This window comes from Puntigrus tetrazona, chromosome 19 (assembly GCF_018831695.1).
Source record: "Puntigrus tetrazona isolate hp1 chromosome 19, ASM1883169v1, whole genome shotgun sequence".
In the NCBI taxonomy this organism is placed as follows: Eukaryota; Metazoa; Chordata; class Actinopteri; order Cypriniformes; family Cyprinidae; genus Puntigrus; species Puntigrus tetrazona.
In genome coordinates, this window is record NC_056717.1 from 3,576,410 (window position 1) to 3,592,530 (window position 16,121).

A 16,121-nucleotide genomic window follows, 5' to 3' on the forward strand; every position below is an offset into this window, starting at 1 on the left:
TTGAAGAATTAATTGAAGAAAATAAATCTTTGAAACGAGGTAAAACAGTTTGGTAACGCTGTTAGACGCCTGTATAATGCATTATAAAAGCTATAAGTAATGTATGTTGTAATGCATTATAACTTTTCTAGCGCTGTCAATCAATCCAATGCGATTAATCGCATCCAAAACAAACGTTTTGGTTCACATAATATATGTGTATACTGTGCAAATTTATTATTATATATAACGACACAAATACAGTATATATCTTGAAAATATTATGTGTGTATCCATTTATATTCTCATATAAATGTATGTGTGACTATACATGTACACATTACACGCTTTTATTTTGGATGCGATTAATCGTTGGACACAACTAAATAATTACTAAACTAAATATATATATTGCTGGAGAATGTGATAATCAGGATTAAAGACTGGATTATACCACCGCTCTCTGCATTATTTGTTCTGACTGCACATATTCTTTGGACCTGGACCTGAAGACGGGATATATTGACACACGATCAGGGAGCTGTAGTTAATTATTCACCCTCACTATCAGCTCTGGACTCTCACTGGTGACTACGAACAGCCCTATGAATCAGATTAGATCAGACTCGCCTGTTAATTACACCTCAATGCACCTGAGCTTTGAGCTTTTTCATTTCAAGACCTAGTTGAGTTCTCCAGGGCGTACAATATCAAATTTATCTCCCGTATTATTTTATATAATTTACAGGTCCTTTATACTTATCAAAATGAGAAACGCAGTTCAGTTGAACAGCACATGGAGTATTTATTTTTATTTAACATAAAATTTTAATCTGAAAAGTTACATTAGGCTTTTCGGAATTCTCTTAAATTGCTGTTTGTAATCATCTTGACGTAAAAGAATGTAAATGTGTGTACTTTAGCGGTGTGTTTTGATAGCTGGCATATGATTGAGAAAGCGCATTCATTTCTACGATGACAGCGACGTCCTGTCAGGAAAAAACACAAGCACCATTCACTTTAAAGGAACCAAGGAGCAGGTGTTTGGTTGTTAAAATATAAAATACATGACAACTTCCTGACCAGAATCCTTATTCATTGACAGCTTTGTGTGACGTACGATGTGAAGGGCTCAAGATTGAATATTTAGATAATATATGAGTCGTTATGTGTACATGTGTCTGAAATGCATGAATTTATTATTTATTTTTTCACAACTTCAGAAAATGTAAAACATTGCCACAACACTGGTCAACACCAAAAAGTCTGAATATATAGAAAACAAAATATCTTTACACGCGTCAATTGCACAGGAAATAGAGGCTTTTATTATATTTTTTGGACCCCGGGTTAACTTAAAATATTTTAGAACTATTTTCTATTGTTTGCTAGGTTTCGGTTCATACAGCTAGTATGAAAATATACCCTTTTGTTGTTGAATGTAAGACGTTATACATATAGATGTAAATTATTTATTTTTCTAATTAAATGTGTTTTTTTTTCGATAAAATGAATAATAAAAAAAAAGATTCCCAGATTCATATACACAGATGCTGCAGTCAGTTGTTGTCCTCGCCTCTAGGTGGCGCTGTGAGGCAACATGATGTTTTTAAAAAACACTTGCACGTGCTGTAAATCTCACAACTTGTTTTTACGTGCCAATAAATCAAAAAGAAACGCAGGTTTGGAAAATCTGTAATAACTCGACGCCACTGTAAAACGTCCTACAAGAAAATAATAAAACAGATAGTAAAAATCTCGAATGAAGCCGAACGCCGTATGAACGGAAAATGAACAGCCTCTGGATGGGTAACGTGAGTTCAGCACACTGTCACATGTCTCTTACGATACAGGCTTATGTGCGCTTATTTAAAGTTTGTACACAGATGAACTTCAGCGATGTTGAATTGAATTGAACTGAATTGAGTTAAACAGGAAGTAATGGACTGTGGTGTGTGTTGTGTGTGTAGCTCGAGCCCTACATGGATGAAGAGTTCGTCTCCAGAGCTTTTGCTCACATGGGAGAAACAGTGATTAGAGTCAGACTGATCCGAGACAAAATAACCGGGTAAACTAACTAAACTAACTAACTAACTCTCTCTCTCTCTCTCTCTCTCTCTCTCTCTCTCTCTCTCTCTCTCTCTCTCTCTCTCTCTCTCTCTCTCTCTCTCTCTCTCTCTCTCTCTCTCTCTATCTATCTATCTATCCTGTCTCTCTCTCTCTCTCTCTCTCTCTCTCTCTCTCTCTCTCTCTCTCTCTCTCTCTCTCTCTCTCTATCTATCTATCCTGTTTCTCTGTCTGTCTCTCTGTCTGTCTCTCTGTCTGTCTTTCTCTTCGTCTTTGTCACCTCTTTTTAAATGTTTGGTTAAATACAGATTTATAAAAGAAGGTGATTATATCTGTATGTAGATGTGTATGTTCAAAAAATTAATTTGTATAATCATTAACACTTTCATAAGTAACTAATTGAATCACACATTTTTTTCCCAGTCACTGTAACAGGTTGTAGTTATGTTGATTACATGCGAGCGCTGCTTTCTGTGCACTGAGTGTCAGGCTGTTGTTGATCTCTCCAGGCTGAATGCAGGCTATGGCTTTGTGGAGCTGATGGATGAAACGTCAGTAGAGAGATGTCTCCGCAAAGTGAATGGAAAACCTTTGCCTTTTGCCACTCCTGTAATTATTTACAAATCACTATTATGCACACCTTAAGTGTCGACCTGCAAAAGTGTCATCTGCAAAACAATATTTAATGCGATAAAATGCTGGAATGTACTATCATAACCTTTAATAATAATGTGATGTTACAGCCTAAGAGGTTCAAGTTGAGTCGTGCCACCTACGGGAAACTTGGTGACAGCTGGTAAGAAATGCGTTTTTTCTTTCTTTGGTAGACTGTTATGGGTTAAAATAGTTTTCGCGAGGACTAGTCTAGTGCTGCAAGCAACCAGCCATTCAAAGAACATCCTGTGTGGATAGAAAGAAGAAGTGAAGCTTAGATGTAAATATATACACAAGACTGTGTTTGTAGAAGATGAAGAAGACGCGTTCAGCTTTAGTAGACCTACGATAATTCTCAATACCAGAATGCTGGTTTAAGATGGTCATGAGCTGGTTTAAGATGGTCATGAGCTGGTTTAAGATGGTCATGAGCTGGTTTAAGGTGGTCATGGGCTGGTTTAAGATGGTCATGGGCTGGTTTAAGATGGTCATGGGCTGGTTTAAGGTGGTCATGGGCTGGTTTAAGATGGTCACGGGCTGGTTTAAGATGGTCATGGGCTGGTTTAAGGTGGTCATGGGCTGGTTTAAGATGGTCATGGGCTGGTTTAAGGTGGCTGGCTTTTTAAGATGGTCACGGGCTGGTTTAAGATGGTCACGGGCTGGTTTAAGATGGTCACGGGCTGGTCTAAGATGGTCACGGGCTGGTCTAAGATGGTCACGGGCTGGTCTAAGATGGTCACGGGCTGGTCTAAGATGGTCACGGGCTGGTCTAAGATGGTCACGGGCTGGTCTAAGATGGTGGTTTATGGTCACGGGCTGGTCTAAGATGGTCACGGGCTGGTCTAAGATGGTCACGGGCTGGTCTAAGATGGTCACGGGCTGGTCTAAGATGGTCACGGGCTGGTCTAAGATGGTCATGGGCTGGTTTAAGATGGTCATGGGCTGGTTTAAACTAGTCCTTAGCTGGTCATGAGCTGGTTTAAGATGATCCTTTGCTGACCGTGAACTGGTTTAGGATGGTCTTTTTCTGGCGATTAGCTGGTTTAAACTTGTCCTTAGCTGGTCCTAAACAGGTTCCAAGCAACTAGCTCCTGCTCAGGATCAGCTTAGGACCAGCACATGACGTCTTAAACCAGCTCATGACCAGTTTAAACAAGAACATAAACAGGTGAAACCAACTTATGACCATGCTTCAAAACACACATAACCAGCATATGCTGGATTTTTCCACAGTAGCTCCATTATCTCTCCATTAAAAGTATGTTCTGAGCCTCGTCTCACTGCTGTTGCTCCCGCAGCTCTACTTTCTCCCTCTTCGTCTCGGATCTCACCCCGGAGGTGGATGATGGCATGCTGTATGAGTTCTTTCATTATCATTTTTCATCATGCTGCAGTGGGAAGATCATTCTGGACAGCAACGGATACTCCAAGTGAGAATTAATGAATGAGTTCCCCTCACATGATCTCCCTCAGCTGACTGCTGTTGCGTGTAGGTGCTGTGGCTTCGTGAGCTTTGAGAGCGAGAGAGAGCAGAGACGGGCTCTGGCTGAACTCCAGGGGGCTTCTGGACTCGGGAGGAAAACTTTACGCCTCAGTATGGCTGCAAATAAACTGTGAGTGGAAGTTATGTGACCAGGGCATTTACATCAGCGTGGAGGCATGTCTTTCTTTTTATCCTTTTGATAAAACTGTGCTTTTGATAAAAATGCACTAATGTAATTCTCTTATTCAGAAAGGATGGGTATATTATTTGTAGCAATAGCCAAAAATATATTTTATGGGTCAAAATTATCCATTTTTCTTTTATGCCAAAAATCATTAGAATGTTAAGTAAAATCTATGTTCCAGCAAGATATATTAGAAACTACATATCAAAACTTTATTTTTGATTAGTAATATATGCATTGCTGAGAACTTCATTTGGACAACTTTAAAGGCCATTTATGCAATTATTTATATTTTTTGAACCCTCAGTGTACAGATTTTCAAATAGCAATTTAAGCCTAATATTGCCCATCATAACAAACAGCATGTCAATGGAAAGCTTATTTATTCAGTATACATCTCAGCTTTGAAAAATAAGACAGGGTCACACAGATGCTGTTCTTTTGCATGTCTGTTTTCAACATTGATGATGATAAGAAATGTTTCTTGATCAGCAAATCAGCATATTAAAATCTTTTTTTTTTTCAAACCTAGAAACATAGCATACGAGATCTTACAAATAAACAAAGTACTTACCTCAGACTTTTGAATGGTTTATGACGATGACGTTACATTTCATGTCTCTAGCAAAAATGAAATGAGTTAGGAGTTTAAACAAAGCCCTGACGTTTGATATGTCTAATCCTTCCACCCACAAGGAAGAAGAAAGAGTCGTCTGAGAACCAAAATGGTCAGTTCCATGCAGAAAGCTACAGCAGCCATAACTTATATCTGAACCAGTATTATTACCCGCAGTATGACGGCCATTTGGCTACATATGACTGGAATTATGATTATAACTACATAGATCCTTCACAGGACATGGCACAGGTAATTCCTGCATGCTTTCCCATGTTTCATTAACTCTCTCCAGTATTCTTTGCCTCAATGTCTGATACAAGTTTTTTTTTTTTTTTTTGTAATTGCAGGTTGAAGAGACCGAAGACGATGGCCTAGAGTGTATGTTTTATTTTGACATTAGATCATGCATTTTTCTTTTCACTCTCTGGCCTCAACATTCCAGAAATGCACTTTTAATTCTAACACGATACCGTCATAATTACAGCTTTTAATTGTGGCATGACTGATGTCATCGTAAGTGCACTTTAAAAGCCTCGGATCCACTAAATGACTCACTTATTTTATTTTCTGTGTGTTGCAGATCCAGACTCTGAGATAAATGTGATGGAGGCCAACGAGAGGTTTATGGACCAGAGCGAGGAACTGTACAGCGCTCTGATGGGTTGTTTCTTCCAGCCTCCTGAATCGTGGGCCGGGGTCACCTGTAGCGTGACCTGTGACCTCCCGGAGCCAATGTACCAGTATGAGGAGATGGACTGAGTACATGTATTCTCATTTGTTCATATTTGATATTTTATTTTATTACAAAGAACCCATTATTAAGGTAACTGAGCTTGAATTAAAAATAGTGACATTAGTTGATCTTTCTTTTTATTACGCAGCTTACGCGGTAATGTAGGTGATTTGTGCATAAATGAAATGGGCTCGTGATTGTTTGATGGGAAAAGTGTATAGTACATCATAAGTTTAGTAAAATAAATAACTAGAGTTCTGGTTTAAACAGCGTTGTCTTGTTTTTTCTTTTGTTTTTTAATCAGAAAAATAGAAAAAATATTAGCATTAGCCTACATATTTTTATCTATATATCTTTATACATCCAACAGATCCAAATAAACAGCAAAATTAAACAGAAGTTATTAAATAAAAATATTTCAATCATTCAGCAAATAGCACACACACACACACACACACACACACACACACACACACACACACATATATATATATATATATATATATATATATATATATATATATATATATATATATGTGTGTGTGTGTAATAAAACATTATGAAGCATATTTTTAATCCATTTAGTTGTACATAAAATCCAAATAAAGCATGAAGGAAAAAAGGTAAGTCAATTGCAACAGGTTTAATTTATCATGAATAATATTAGAATAGTTTGACAAACAAACACAAAAAGCAACACTTAAGGGAACTGAATTTTAGTATAAAATATATTTAGTAGAATTTTAGCAGATCACTTGCTCTGCATTTATTTGTTCGTTTACAGAGCTTGAGCACAGTGTATACAACGTGTAAGTGAATACATCTGAGGTTAATAATAATAATAAAATATCAATGGTAAATAATGACAAAACGAAATAAAATAAGATGTGTATAGATTGAAAGAGACTGACTTTGTTCATTTAGAGATCAGTTACTTGCAGTCTAGTGCTTTCTGTGCCATCACGTGCTCTCGAAGGCTCTGCCCCTTAGCGGAAGTAAAAAGTGCACCAGACCGGAAGTCCCGAGTGAGGAACGGCCCTGAGCTGAAGTAAGATCATTATATGTATTCACCGGAATTAGCAAAACAACTCTCTGACAGCACATGTGTGTATATATATGTATATATTCCTAAAGGCTACGAAGCGCCTGTAGATGTCCGGCGAGGTCTTTCGCAGCGGTTGTTGTTTTGTGTCAGTTTATTTAATGCTAATACTGTTGACGGGTGTTCGTGTGTTGTGTTGTAACGGGCTTTAGATTGACTAGTTTTCTTTGGTATTTACGAGTAACCAAACAAGTCTGTTTAGTTGAATTAAGTAAAACATACTTGTTTAATTGTGAAACAACGGTTTCCAGCGGCGTTCAACTTTAGCGCGAGTGTTAATAAACGCACTAGCTTAGCATTCGCTGATCCGGGGTCAGTTATGACTCACATCACGCCGTTATTCTTTATTATTGTTCTGTGTTCACTTTAAAAGAAAAACAAACGTGCTACTAATGCAACGAAAAGACCGTTATTTGTTACTAAGGTCGCTGTATATTAATGATATCATTATTTACGCGCGTCGTGATCTTATTCAATGGCTCAATCGTGCATAAATCGCTCCGAATTTCCCTAAAAAACCATCTAGCTCTCTCTACTCGGTGTGAAGCAAACTAAGCGTGATGCTTGTGAAGTGTATCTGTTGACACTGTAATATGAGTAAGCAGTTTGACACTACTTGCGCTGTATCGCGTTTATATGTATTGCGCATGCGCACGACTTTATTTAGTGCTTTCCTGTATTAATCATCAACATTTAGCTCGCTATCACAGCAAGCGAGAGTAGATCAGTCGATTTAGGCTGCATTAGTAAGCTTTCAAGTGCACACTCATGCCTGGATTAGTTCATCTGATTCTCTAATCGTTGCCAGGCATGTGAGGTGATGTTGTCCCTGTAATGCTTTATTAACTGCCGGCCGCTTCAAGTCTTTATTACTGTGGATGTTCTGACCAAATGTTTCTCTGTCCTCAGCGTTTTCAGGCACGGATACGCTTCCTGCTCTAGTTTCCTCCACCCTTTGTCCCGAGACGCCCGTCGGAGCCAGCTGAACAGCCCGCAGTCATGTCGTACGGACGGACCGAGCAGCGCGCCTCGCCAAAGGACTTCAGCAGCCTGATCCAGACATGCAGCTCCAACATCCAAAAGATCACGCAGAACAGTGAGTGTCTGGATCTGGGACGTTTAGCGATCGGGGCGAGCTGGTCAGAAGCAAAGAAGGCATATCAGCAAGGGAGCCTCTGGCCGTTTTATGTAAAGGAAAGGTGCTGGTTTTTGGAGGCGCGATTATTTCATGGCACCGAAAAGTCACTTGCGCTTTTCCAGCGCCTTTCGCTTTTTCTGTGTCGGGATTACAAACTTTTGTTTAGTAATAATTCTGCTCCGTGGAACAAGTCAGCCAGCACTGAGATCACTATGTGGTGTCTTATAATAATCTGACGTGCTGAGACATGCATTGCTGTTCAGAAGTTTAGAAGTATGAGAAATATGTCTCTTCTGTTCACAAATCCAGAAAAAAACCTAACAAACAAACTAAAAACCGGATTATTGTGAAGCGTTATTAAACTGTGGTACAATTCCATTTAAAATCAACAACTAATCTGTTCTTTTCAACACTATAAATGCTGTTCTTTTGAACAATTAAAGAATTATTTTCAAAAATTCGTTTGTACAAAAAATGCAGCGAAAACTGTTTGCAGAATTGATCATAAAAATCATTCGTTGAGTTGTTGATTGATTATTAGTGATCAGCAAATCACAACATTAGACTGATTTCTGAAGGATCATGTGACACTGAAGACTAGAGAAATGATGCAATAAATAAATAAAAATTGTTTAATTTTTACTGTATTTTTAAAAATGTTACTTCGTAAATGTCTTCTCTGTTAAATTGGTCAGTTTGAGTATTTTTAAAAGAAGAAAAGGCCTATATGTATATATGTGTGTGTGTATATGTATATATTCTGTATTTCTGTTTTGATGTAAAATATGATTTTGAAATTGTCATGCTGTGAACAACCTGCACCGCCTTCCCAAGCGTGACTAAATTTGTGTTGTTTTTTTTTTTTACGTTAGCGGCACAAATCAAGAGCTTGGTAAACCAACTGGGAACAAAACAAGACACCAGCGACCTGAGGGAGAGACTGTGAGTGCGTTTGGTTCTTGATTTATTCACGGCTGTGCACTTCCTGTTCCTCCCGTGTTCTCAGTATTTGTGATTTGTTTACAGTCAGCAGGTGCAGCACTACACAAACCAGCTGGCCAAGGAGACCAACAAACACCTGAAAGACCTGGGCTCGCTCTCTCTCCCCGCCTCCCTGTCCGAACAGGTGCAGGCTCACCTTTAACCTCCAGGGATGCATGTTTACATGAAGCAGAAGGAAATGAAAATAAAAATGGCAAAGTCCTTGTATTATCTGAATTGTCTTACCGAACTCGGTACGATGTTTTCTTCAAACAGAGACAGCAGAAGATCCAGAAGGACCGGCTGATGAACGATTTCTCCGCCGCTCTCAACAACTTCCAGGCAGTGCAGCGCCGAGCCGCAGAGAAAGAGAAGGAGTCTGTGGCCAGAGCCCGAGCAGGGTCTCGACTCTCGGTAAGATTCACTCTAGGACCTTCACACAAATATTTGATGGATCTTCTCCATCTAGCGGCCAGTGACGTGCCGAAAATATATCAGAACACATCTTTTATATATATATATATATATATATATATAGAGACGGAGAGATAAAGACTGTCAATTATTTTCTTAAAATGATTATTAATTAGAATTACAACAATTTGTATTAGTAATTATTTGAAATCATCAAGCTTCTTTCAATTCTTGAACATTTACTTGACACAATTTAATCAATATCCAGTGGATATTTATTCTGCACTATTTTTTAGTACACTTTAAATAAAACTATTCTGCTACCCTCAAAACATCCCAGTGCCCTTCAGTGAAGTGGTTTTGTCTTGTGATTTACTTCAGGCTGAAGATGGAGGTCATGAAGAGCAGCTGGTCTCCTTTGATAAGTATGTCTCAGAGCGTGTCTCAGTCCCTGTCTGTGAGCTCCCAGCACTGCATTAGAGCTGAAAGCATTGTGTGTGTGTGTGTGTGTGTGTGTGTGTGTGTGTGTGTAATGATGATTGGGGTAAGACCACCACTCAGATAGAAGACGTGGCCATAACAGAGGAGGACCTGGAGCTCATTAAAGAAAGAGAAACCGCCATTCGACAACTTGAGGTTGGTTTCCTCTTTTTGGCCCTCACTGCCTGTCACACACACAATCCATTCTTCCTCTTTTTTTCCTTTTTTTTTACCCAATCAATGTCTCAGAGGACTTTTTACATTTTGAAAGAAGTCTGTTAAGTTCACCAACGCTGGTTTTATCTAATGAGAAATGCAGTAAAATTACTATTTAGCTCATTACTGCAAATTAATGCGAAGCTGGATTTTCATCATCCTTCAGTGTCACGTGATCCTAAATCATCCTAACATGTTGATTTGCTGCTCAGTTATTATTAATGCTCAATTATTAATAATGGTTCTTTTTTATGATTCATTTTGAAAACAGTTATTGTTTATTATTGTGAACATTTGACACATTTTAAAGATTGTGTGACGAATAGAAAGTTTAAAAGAACCGCGTTTATTTGAAATAGCTTTCTCTTACTATAAACCTTTTTGAACGTGTCATGGTTTCAGCAAAATAATATATAGTAACAAACGACTCGTTTCAGCATTAATAATACATGTTTCTTAAGCACCAGATCAGAAAGTTTTTTTTATTTATATATTTATTTGGCCTGTAGTGTTAATATGCAATATGCTCTTAAGGTTAGCCGTTAGCAGGCGCTTTCTGGGCCCAATAAATAACTTATGATTGTTAACCTTGAAGTAAATTATCTGTAGTTTTTACACTAAGCTAATAGCTTACATTTCTCATGTAAACACAGTGATTTAATGTTCGTCATGCATCGTACTGTGATTTCCGCGAAGCAGAAAACGCGACTGGAAGCACAAATCCAGTCACAAAAGCAGACTTTACTGTATAATGCTAGATTTCACAGAATCTGTCATATTTGTAATGAATAAATAAAAAAAACAGGTCTATACACTTCAATCACAATTATTGTGCCTGTGAATGTCAAACTGTAAAAAGACCGTTTAAATATGAATCCTCACGTTCTGTGTTCATTTGAATTCCAGAAAATACGTAACGCAGAATTTGTGAACAAAAATATGATTTATTATACATTTTAGATGTTGACGTGTTGAAGCCGTGCTTCTCGTTGGATTGGCGGTGGCGTGTTGACCTACAGCTCATGTATATGTTTTAAAGTTATTTATAAGCCATGTGAAAGTGTTGAGTGCACTGATGTCAGGCTCTTTTTAGGTAATTAAGTTTATTTCAATTTTTTTAAATACCCTGCCTCCGTATTTTTGTCACAGTGTTTTATCACCTCATTTGAGTTTATTATTTGTATGATACATATATTTCTGTTTTTGTATGTACTGTATTCTATATACAGTACCAGTCAAAAGTTTTGATGTGTGAAGTGTCCAAACTTTTGACTGGTACTGTACTATAATATACACAAAGAATATTGGCTTTTTTTTTAAGTCCCTGATATTGGTATCTTCATTGCAAAAACCACTTTGGTCAGGCCTTTACACCTTTTTAGTTCTGTGCGACGCAGTTTAACTCTCGGAGCAGTTCTGGAGACGTTGTACATGTTTTTATATCCTCGTTTAATGAGAGGCCAGACGCTGAAATCACTGTGAGTGTCGCGCACATATCGTTAACGTTTTGTGTGCAATAAACCATGCATTTCTGCCATTCATTCATACAGAGATAGCCGCGTAATTTTAAAAGGAGGGCCTGGGTATTGAGTCTTGCAGGGCTTTATATAACGTAAATTATGTCCCTTACTGAAATATGTAGAAAAAAAACTATGAATGGTTTGTTATTAAAAGAAAATCGCATAATTTTATACATATTTTGGACTGTAGGGGACTTCTGATAACGTAAAATGGTTGCACTCGGTGAGCTGCACAACTATAAATTGTAAAAATTATAAAATGAAAGCGCCTACTGGACGTGATGGATATAAGCATAGGCTTAAACCCCACTAGAAGTCTAAATGCCTGGATATCGAGGGAAATCCGTGATAAGAAACTCCTCCAGCGGCTGCGGTGAAATAAATATTGAGAATATTAAGAAAACTTGTATAATAATATCAGTATTTTCCAAATATGAACTACACACTCTAATGTTTGTGATGCTTGCGTGTGACTGGAAGGACATTCACCATGCTTACACCCGCTGTTAAAAGACATTGCATGTTTGTTTTCATAAATTACACTTTTGTGCGCTCTGTAATTTTTCACCCCTGCTGTGATTGCAGTCAGACATTTTGGATGTGAATCAGATTTTCAAGGATCTTGCGGTGATGATCCACGATCAGGGTGAAATGATAGGTGAGTACAGTCCGTATCTAATCTATACCAGCGGTCTTCAGCCAAACAAACACAGCTAATCAAGGTGTTCAGAGTTACTTGACAGACAGGTCTGAAACCAAACTCTCCAGGAGCAGCTCTGGAGATCACTGGAAGAGAAAGCTTCTCAACATCACTGCTATTTAAAAGGTGGATAATTGCAATTAATGCATTATTCACACCCATATAATTACAATTAAAATCACATGGATTTGGAACAATGTGGTGGTAAAATGGTAGATTTTCTTGGGTTATTTTTCGTGTGTTTAAAATATACTGTGCATTCAGCAGGTTAACCAATAACATTGTAGTGTCTGTCATATTTGAGATGCAGATTCTAAGGCCTCTAAATTGTCAAAAGGTTTCTTACAACAAGGTCCTCAACTTTCAGGACGTTGTTTTTTTACTTTGAAGATGATCACTTACTGGACTAAAGCAACTTAGATTTATTGATAATGCATATATAGTAGGATTTATTTTTTGCATAATTGAATTTATACCATTGTGTTAAAAAAATAATATATATATATATATATATATATATATATATATATATATATATATATATATATATATATATATTTTTTTTTTTTTTTTTTTATAATAATTGTCTGAGTTTGTTTTACTGTTAAAGCATCTGAAACAAGAAATACACTTATATTAGTACATGTTAGTGGTGTAGACTGAGTATGTTTACCATATGGTTGTCATACTGTCTAAAACACCTTGTGATCTCTAACGTAAATGCAAGTAACTGTGTGCTTACAGATAGCATAGAGGCTAATGTGGAGAGTGCAGAGGTGCATGTGGAAAGAGGAGCTGAGCAGCTCCAGAGAGCAGCTCACTATCAGGTACGGCAAGAGCCTCAGCATTACACTCAAACACGGCTGTGGCGTTTTAGTAAAAATGTTTCAAAAATGTGGCGACAATCCAAAACCATGCTTGTAGCATACGTATGTAAAGATAATAAGAATGTTTTCTGTCTTTCACTGTAGCAAAAGTCTCGTAAGAAGATGTGCATCCTGGCGGTGGTCCTTGCCTTATTGGTCGGCGTTATCGGCCTTATCATCTGGGCGTCGACAAAGTGAAGATCCTTCCTCTACTCTTCCCCTTTTCCTCTCATTTCTTTAATTTATTTTCTCGCTCGCAAACCCAGTGCCATCCTCATGGAAAGGGAGGTCCTCAAAGGCTCTCAGCAGCACCTGTAGGTCCGTCTCTGTAGTTTCTGCAGGGTTAGATACAGTATGAAGTGGCTTAAGCGAATGTAACATTCCCTAGACTCTCCCCTCCGGACCTTTAGTTCCTAATGAAGGAGGATGAGCTCATGGATGGGGTGGGGAAAAGTGATATAAGATTTCATTTTGATGCTTGTGATATATTTCTAGCACTAACACTACTTTACATTTCTTAATAAAGTCAGGTTATTTCATTGAATTGCAATAAGATGTAAAAATTCAATTTTGATGACATTTTGTTCTCTTTTTACATCTTACTGTAATGTAAATTTGGCTTTAGACGTTTTGTACATTGTACATTTCAACTGTTTCAGATTTGTCAAGTCACTCCAAAGGTTAACAGCAAACTGCTTAGATGAGCTGCAGAATTAACCGTGCGTTAGACACCATGTCATTGATACCGTAAACCAGTAGACTAGTAGAACTGCAAATATGAAGCAGCAATGATACCTAAAGCTCAAACATTTCTCAACTTGAGTTTCAATACTGTTACTGGTGTTAACTGACAGGTTTATTATACAGGTCTATTATATGGTGGTCATATAGCTGTAAATGTGTTGTATAAGAACTCGTAATCAATACTATGGCTGAAATCGATTTGTATATTACAACATTAAAAGTCTGCACAGTACGTTAAAATGATGTAAAAAGATTTGCACCCATACTTTTAGAACATGCAAAAATTATTGTCCTTTTTTCCTTTTTAAAAATTGATTTATATGACTTCTATGAGTACGTGAGTAAAGAAATGTGTCTTAATCGACCCTGCCTTTCTGATTCTCTCTTAGAAGTGTTGAAGCCACGTTTAGCAGTGGTGAAATGCGCGCTGTGAATGTGAGCTGTCAGGATATGCCGTGTATTTCAGAAAGTACACTGTGTACACTATATTAACCCAGTGTTCTCTGCGGGCTGTTGATTGGCTTTGGGTGTGTGTGCTAATTAAAGTTAAAGGCTTTTATTGCCCTCTAGGTTTACCATTAAAAATAGGCAAGCTTTTTGCCGGGCAACTAGTGTAACTCTTTTGGCTTTATGAATGAAACCACAAATGCCGGTTTCTAACGGATCAGGCTGTCATCTGGTGGACACTAATAAGCTGCACGGAAACATCTAAATGGCACATTTTAACAGCTGCCTAAAAAGTGCTTAAAACCATTCATAGCAATGTCTTGCTCATAATAGAAATATTACAGACTCAACAGCAGATGTCAGTGTGAAACAAGTTTTTGGGGGGATTTAAGACATTGCTTCTACTGAGGGTTTAACCCACAGTACTGGCCAAGTATTGCTATCATGTATGTCTTTATTTTTTGGTCCCGTGTATTCTTTTATTTAGAAGTGGTGCTTTGCAGTATGTTATTTTAGTATTCCTTCTTACAAAGTCCAGTTTCCGTTGGACCTGAAATAGCAATGTCAGCTTAAATCTTGGAATTAAATACATATGCCTTAAACCCAAATGACTTGCTGCAATTTAACAAAATGACTAACCTTTAATTCTTCTCATCATCTGACTCTGTTTTAGTGTGACTGAGCCTCTGCGTGAACTCAGAGATCATGATGGATGTGTTGCTCACATTCTGTGGTGGAGCAGTCAGTGGTTAATGCCAAGGAGCAGCTTGCCCTTTGCAGTCAAATGACAGATAGTTATGAGAACAGTCAAGAGTTTTATTATATAAGTGCTGTGTGTTTTTAGTTTGTAGTCAATGAATAATGATGTTTGCTAATAAATAGCCTTTACTGTGCAAACCGTGAAAACCAAAATGTGTACTTGTCTTAGAACAACTTGCGTGGATGTGTTTACAGATCGAAGAGCATCTCCGGTTGTCTAAATGATTGGTCCTGCTTGCGGTGTTGGGTCAGGTTAGCGGGTATGAACGTGGTAAAATTCAAACAAAGGCTGTGAAATGACGATACAGCAGGGGGAATTCCTGGCTTGGTTACATAGCGCTGTCTGCCGCAGGGAAGACCTTAATCAACCTTGTCTGAGGTTTCCCATCAGTGCTGCTCATAGCTCATGTCCCTCATTTCATGCTCCCCATAGCTGGGCTGCATCCTCAAACGAATCCTGGAAATGGCGTGGGATTCATCAGGCTGGTTAATGGATATGGATATGGTTCAAGACTTTGATATTCGGCTCTCCTCATGTGCATCTGTTGCTTAATCTGGCTCCAAACCTCCAGCTGAGCTGTCACCATGAGCCCAGAGTGTTCACTTGTTTGATCTACTTTAGTGAGTGCACCAAGAACATGAGGCTTGGCTTTTCTGGAAATTCAGAACAGAATATTCAGGATTGAGTAATTACGATAAGGTAGTAAACAACAGTCAAAGGTTGGTTTGTATTCCACCGTTTAGGCCAGTTCAGTTCTGGTAACAAACTTTCTCAAAAACTATCTAAAGACATCCTCTTTAGCCCTGGACAGGTGTTCAAGGTTTTAAGTCTGTTTTAAGCAATAAATAAGCAGCTAAAGCGGCTTTTGCACCAGAAGAACCTCTTCATACACTCTCAGAAATAAAGGTACAAAAGCTGTCACTGGGGCGGTACCTTTTCCAAGGGGACATGTTTGTACCTAAAGGGTCCATTTTGGTACCTTAAAGGTACATATTAGTACTTGAAATGTGAGTATTTGAACCTAATGGGTACAA

General features: G+C 38.0%; 2 protein-coding genes across 4 annotated transcripts; both read left to right on the forward strand.

Annotated features, from left to right (window-relative positions):
- Positions 1-1,568: 1,568 nt before the first annotated feature.
- On the forward strand, positions 1,569-5,981 carry trnau1apa (tRNA selenocysteine 1 associated protein 1a). 2 transcript variants are annotated; one of them, XM_043216957.1, is made up of 9 exons: positions 1,569-1,793; positions 1,950-2,047; positions 2,556-2,655; positions 2,790-2,842; positions 3,999-4,130; positions 4,194-4,313; positions 5,064-5,235; positions 5,334-5,364; positions 5,567-5,981. In XM_043216957.1, the coding sequence occupies exons 1-9, from the start codon at positions 1,770-1,772 to the stop codon at positions 5,743-5,745; spliced, it is 909 nt and encodes a 302-aa protein (XP_043072892.1). In that variant the 5' UTR covers positions 1,569-1,769; the 3' UTR covers positions 5,746-5,981. The 2 variants fall into 2 exon arrangements, with proteins under 2 accessions (XP_043072892.1, XP_043072893.1); XM_043216958.1 differs by lacking the exons at positions 2,556-2,655; positions 2,790-2,842.
- Positions 5,982-6,684: 703 nt separating this feature from the next.
- stx12 (syntaxin 12) lies at positions 6,685-14,244 on the forward strand. 2 transcript variants are annotated; one of them, XM_043218001.1, is made up of 10 exons: positions 6,685-6,767; positions 7,731-7,917; positions 8,832-8,901; positions 8,986-9,085; positions 9,217-9,354; positions 9,736-9,779; positions 9,885-9,990; positions 12,156-12,228; positions 13,015-13,097; positions 13,242-14,244. In XM_043218001.1, exons 2-10 carry the CDS (start codon positions 7,821-7,823, stop codon positions 13,332-13,334), a joined length of 804 nt encoding a protein of 267 aa, XP_043073936.1. In that variant the 5' UTR covers positions 6,685-6,767; positions 7,731-7,820; the 3' UTR covers positions 13,335-14,244. The 2 variants fall into 2 exon arrangements, with proteins under 2 accessions (XP_043073936.1, XP_043073935.1); XM_043218000.1 differs by having other exon boundaries at positions 6,741-6,823.
- Positions 14,245-16,121: the final 1,877 nt, after the last annotated feature.

Bases quoted from the DNA above. Each gene is read 5' to 3' on its own strand.
- stx12 (XM_043218001.1), top strand. From the start codon at position 7,821: ATGTCGTACGGACGGACCGAGCAGCGCGCCTCGCCAAAGGACTTCAGC. The intron at 9,780-9,884 runs GTATGTCTCAGA...TGTGTGTGTGTG, and splicing joins CAGCTGGTCTCCTTTGATAA to TAATGATGATTGGGGTAAGA. The intron at 12,229-13,014 runs GTGAGTACAGTC...GTGTGCTTACAG, and splicing joins CGATCAGGGTGAAATGATAG to ATAGCATAGAGGCTAATGTG.
- trnau1apa (XM_043216957.1), top strand. From the start codon at position 1,770: ATGAACAGCCTCTGGATGGGTAAC. The intron at 1,794-1,949 runs GTGAGTTCAGCA...TTGTGTGTGTAG, and splicing joins ACAGCCTCTGGATGGGTAAC to CTCGAGCCCTACATGGATGA. The intron at 2,048-2,555 runs GTAAACTAACTA...TGATCTCTCCAG, and splicing joins ATCCGAGACAAAATAACCGG to GCTGAATGCAGGCTATGGCT.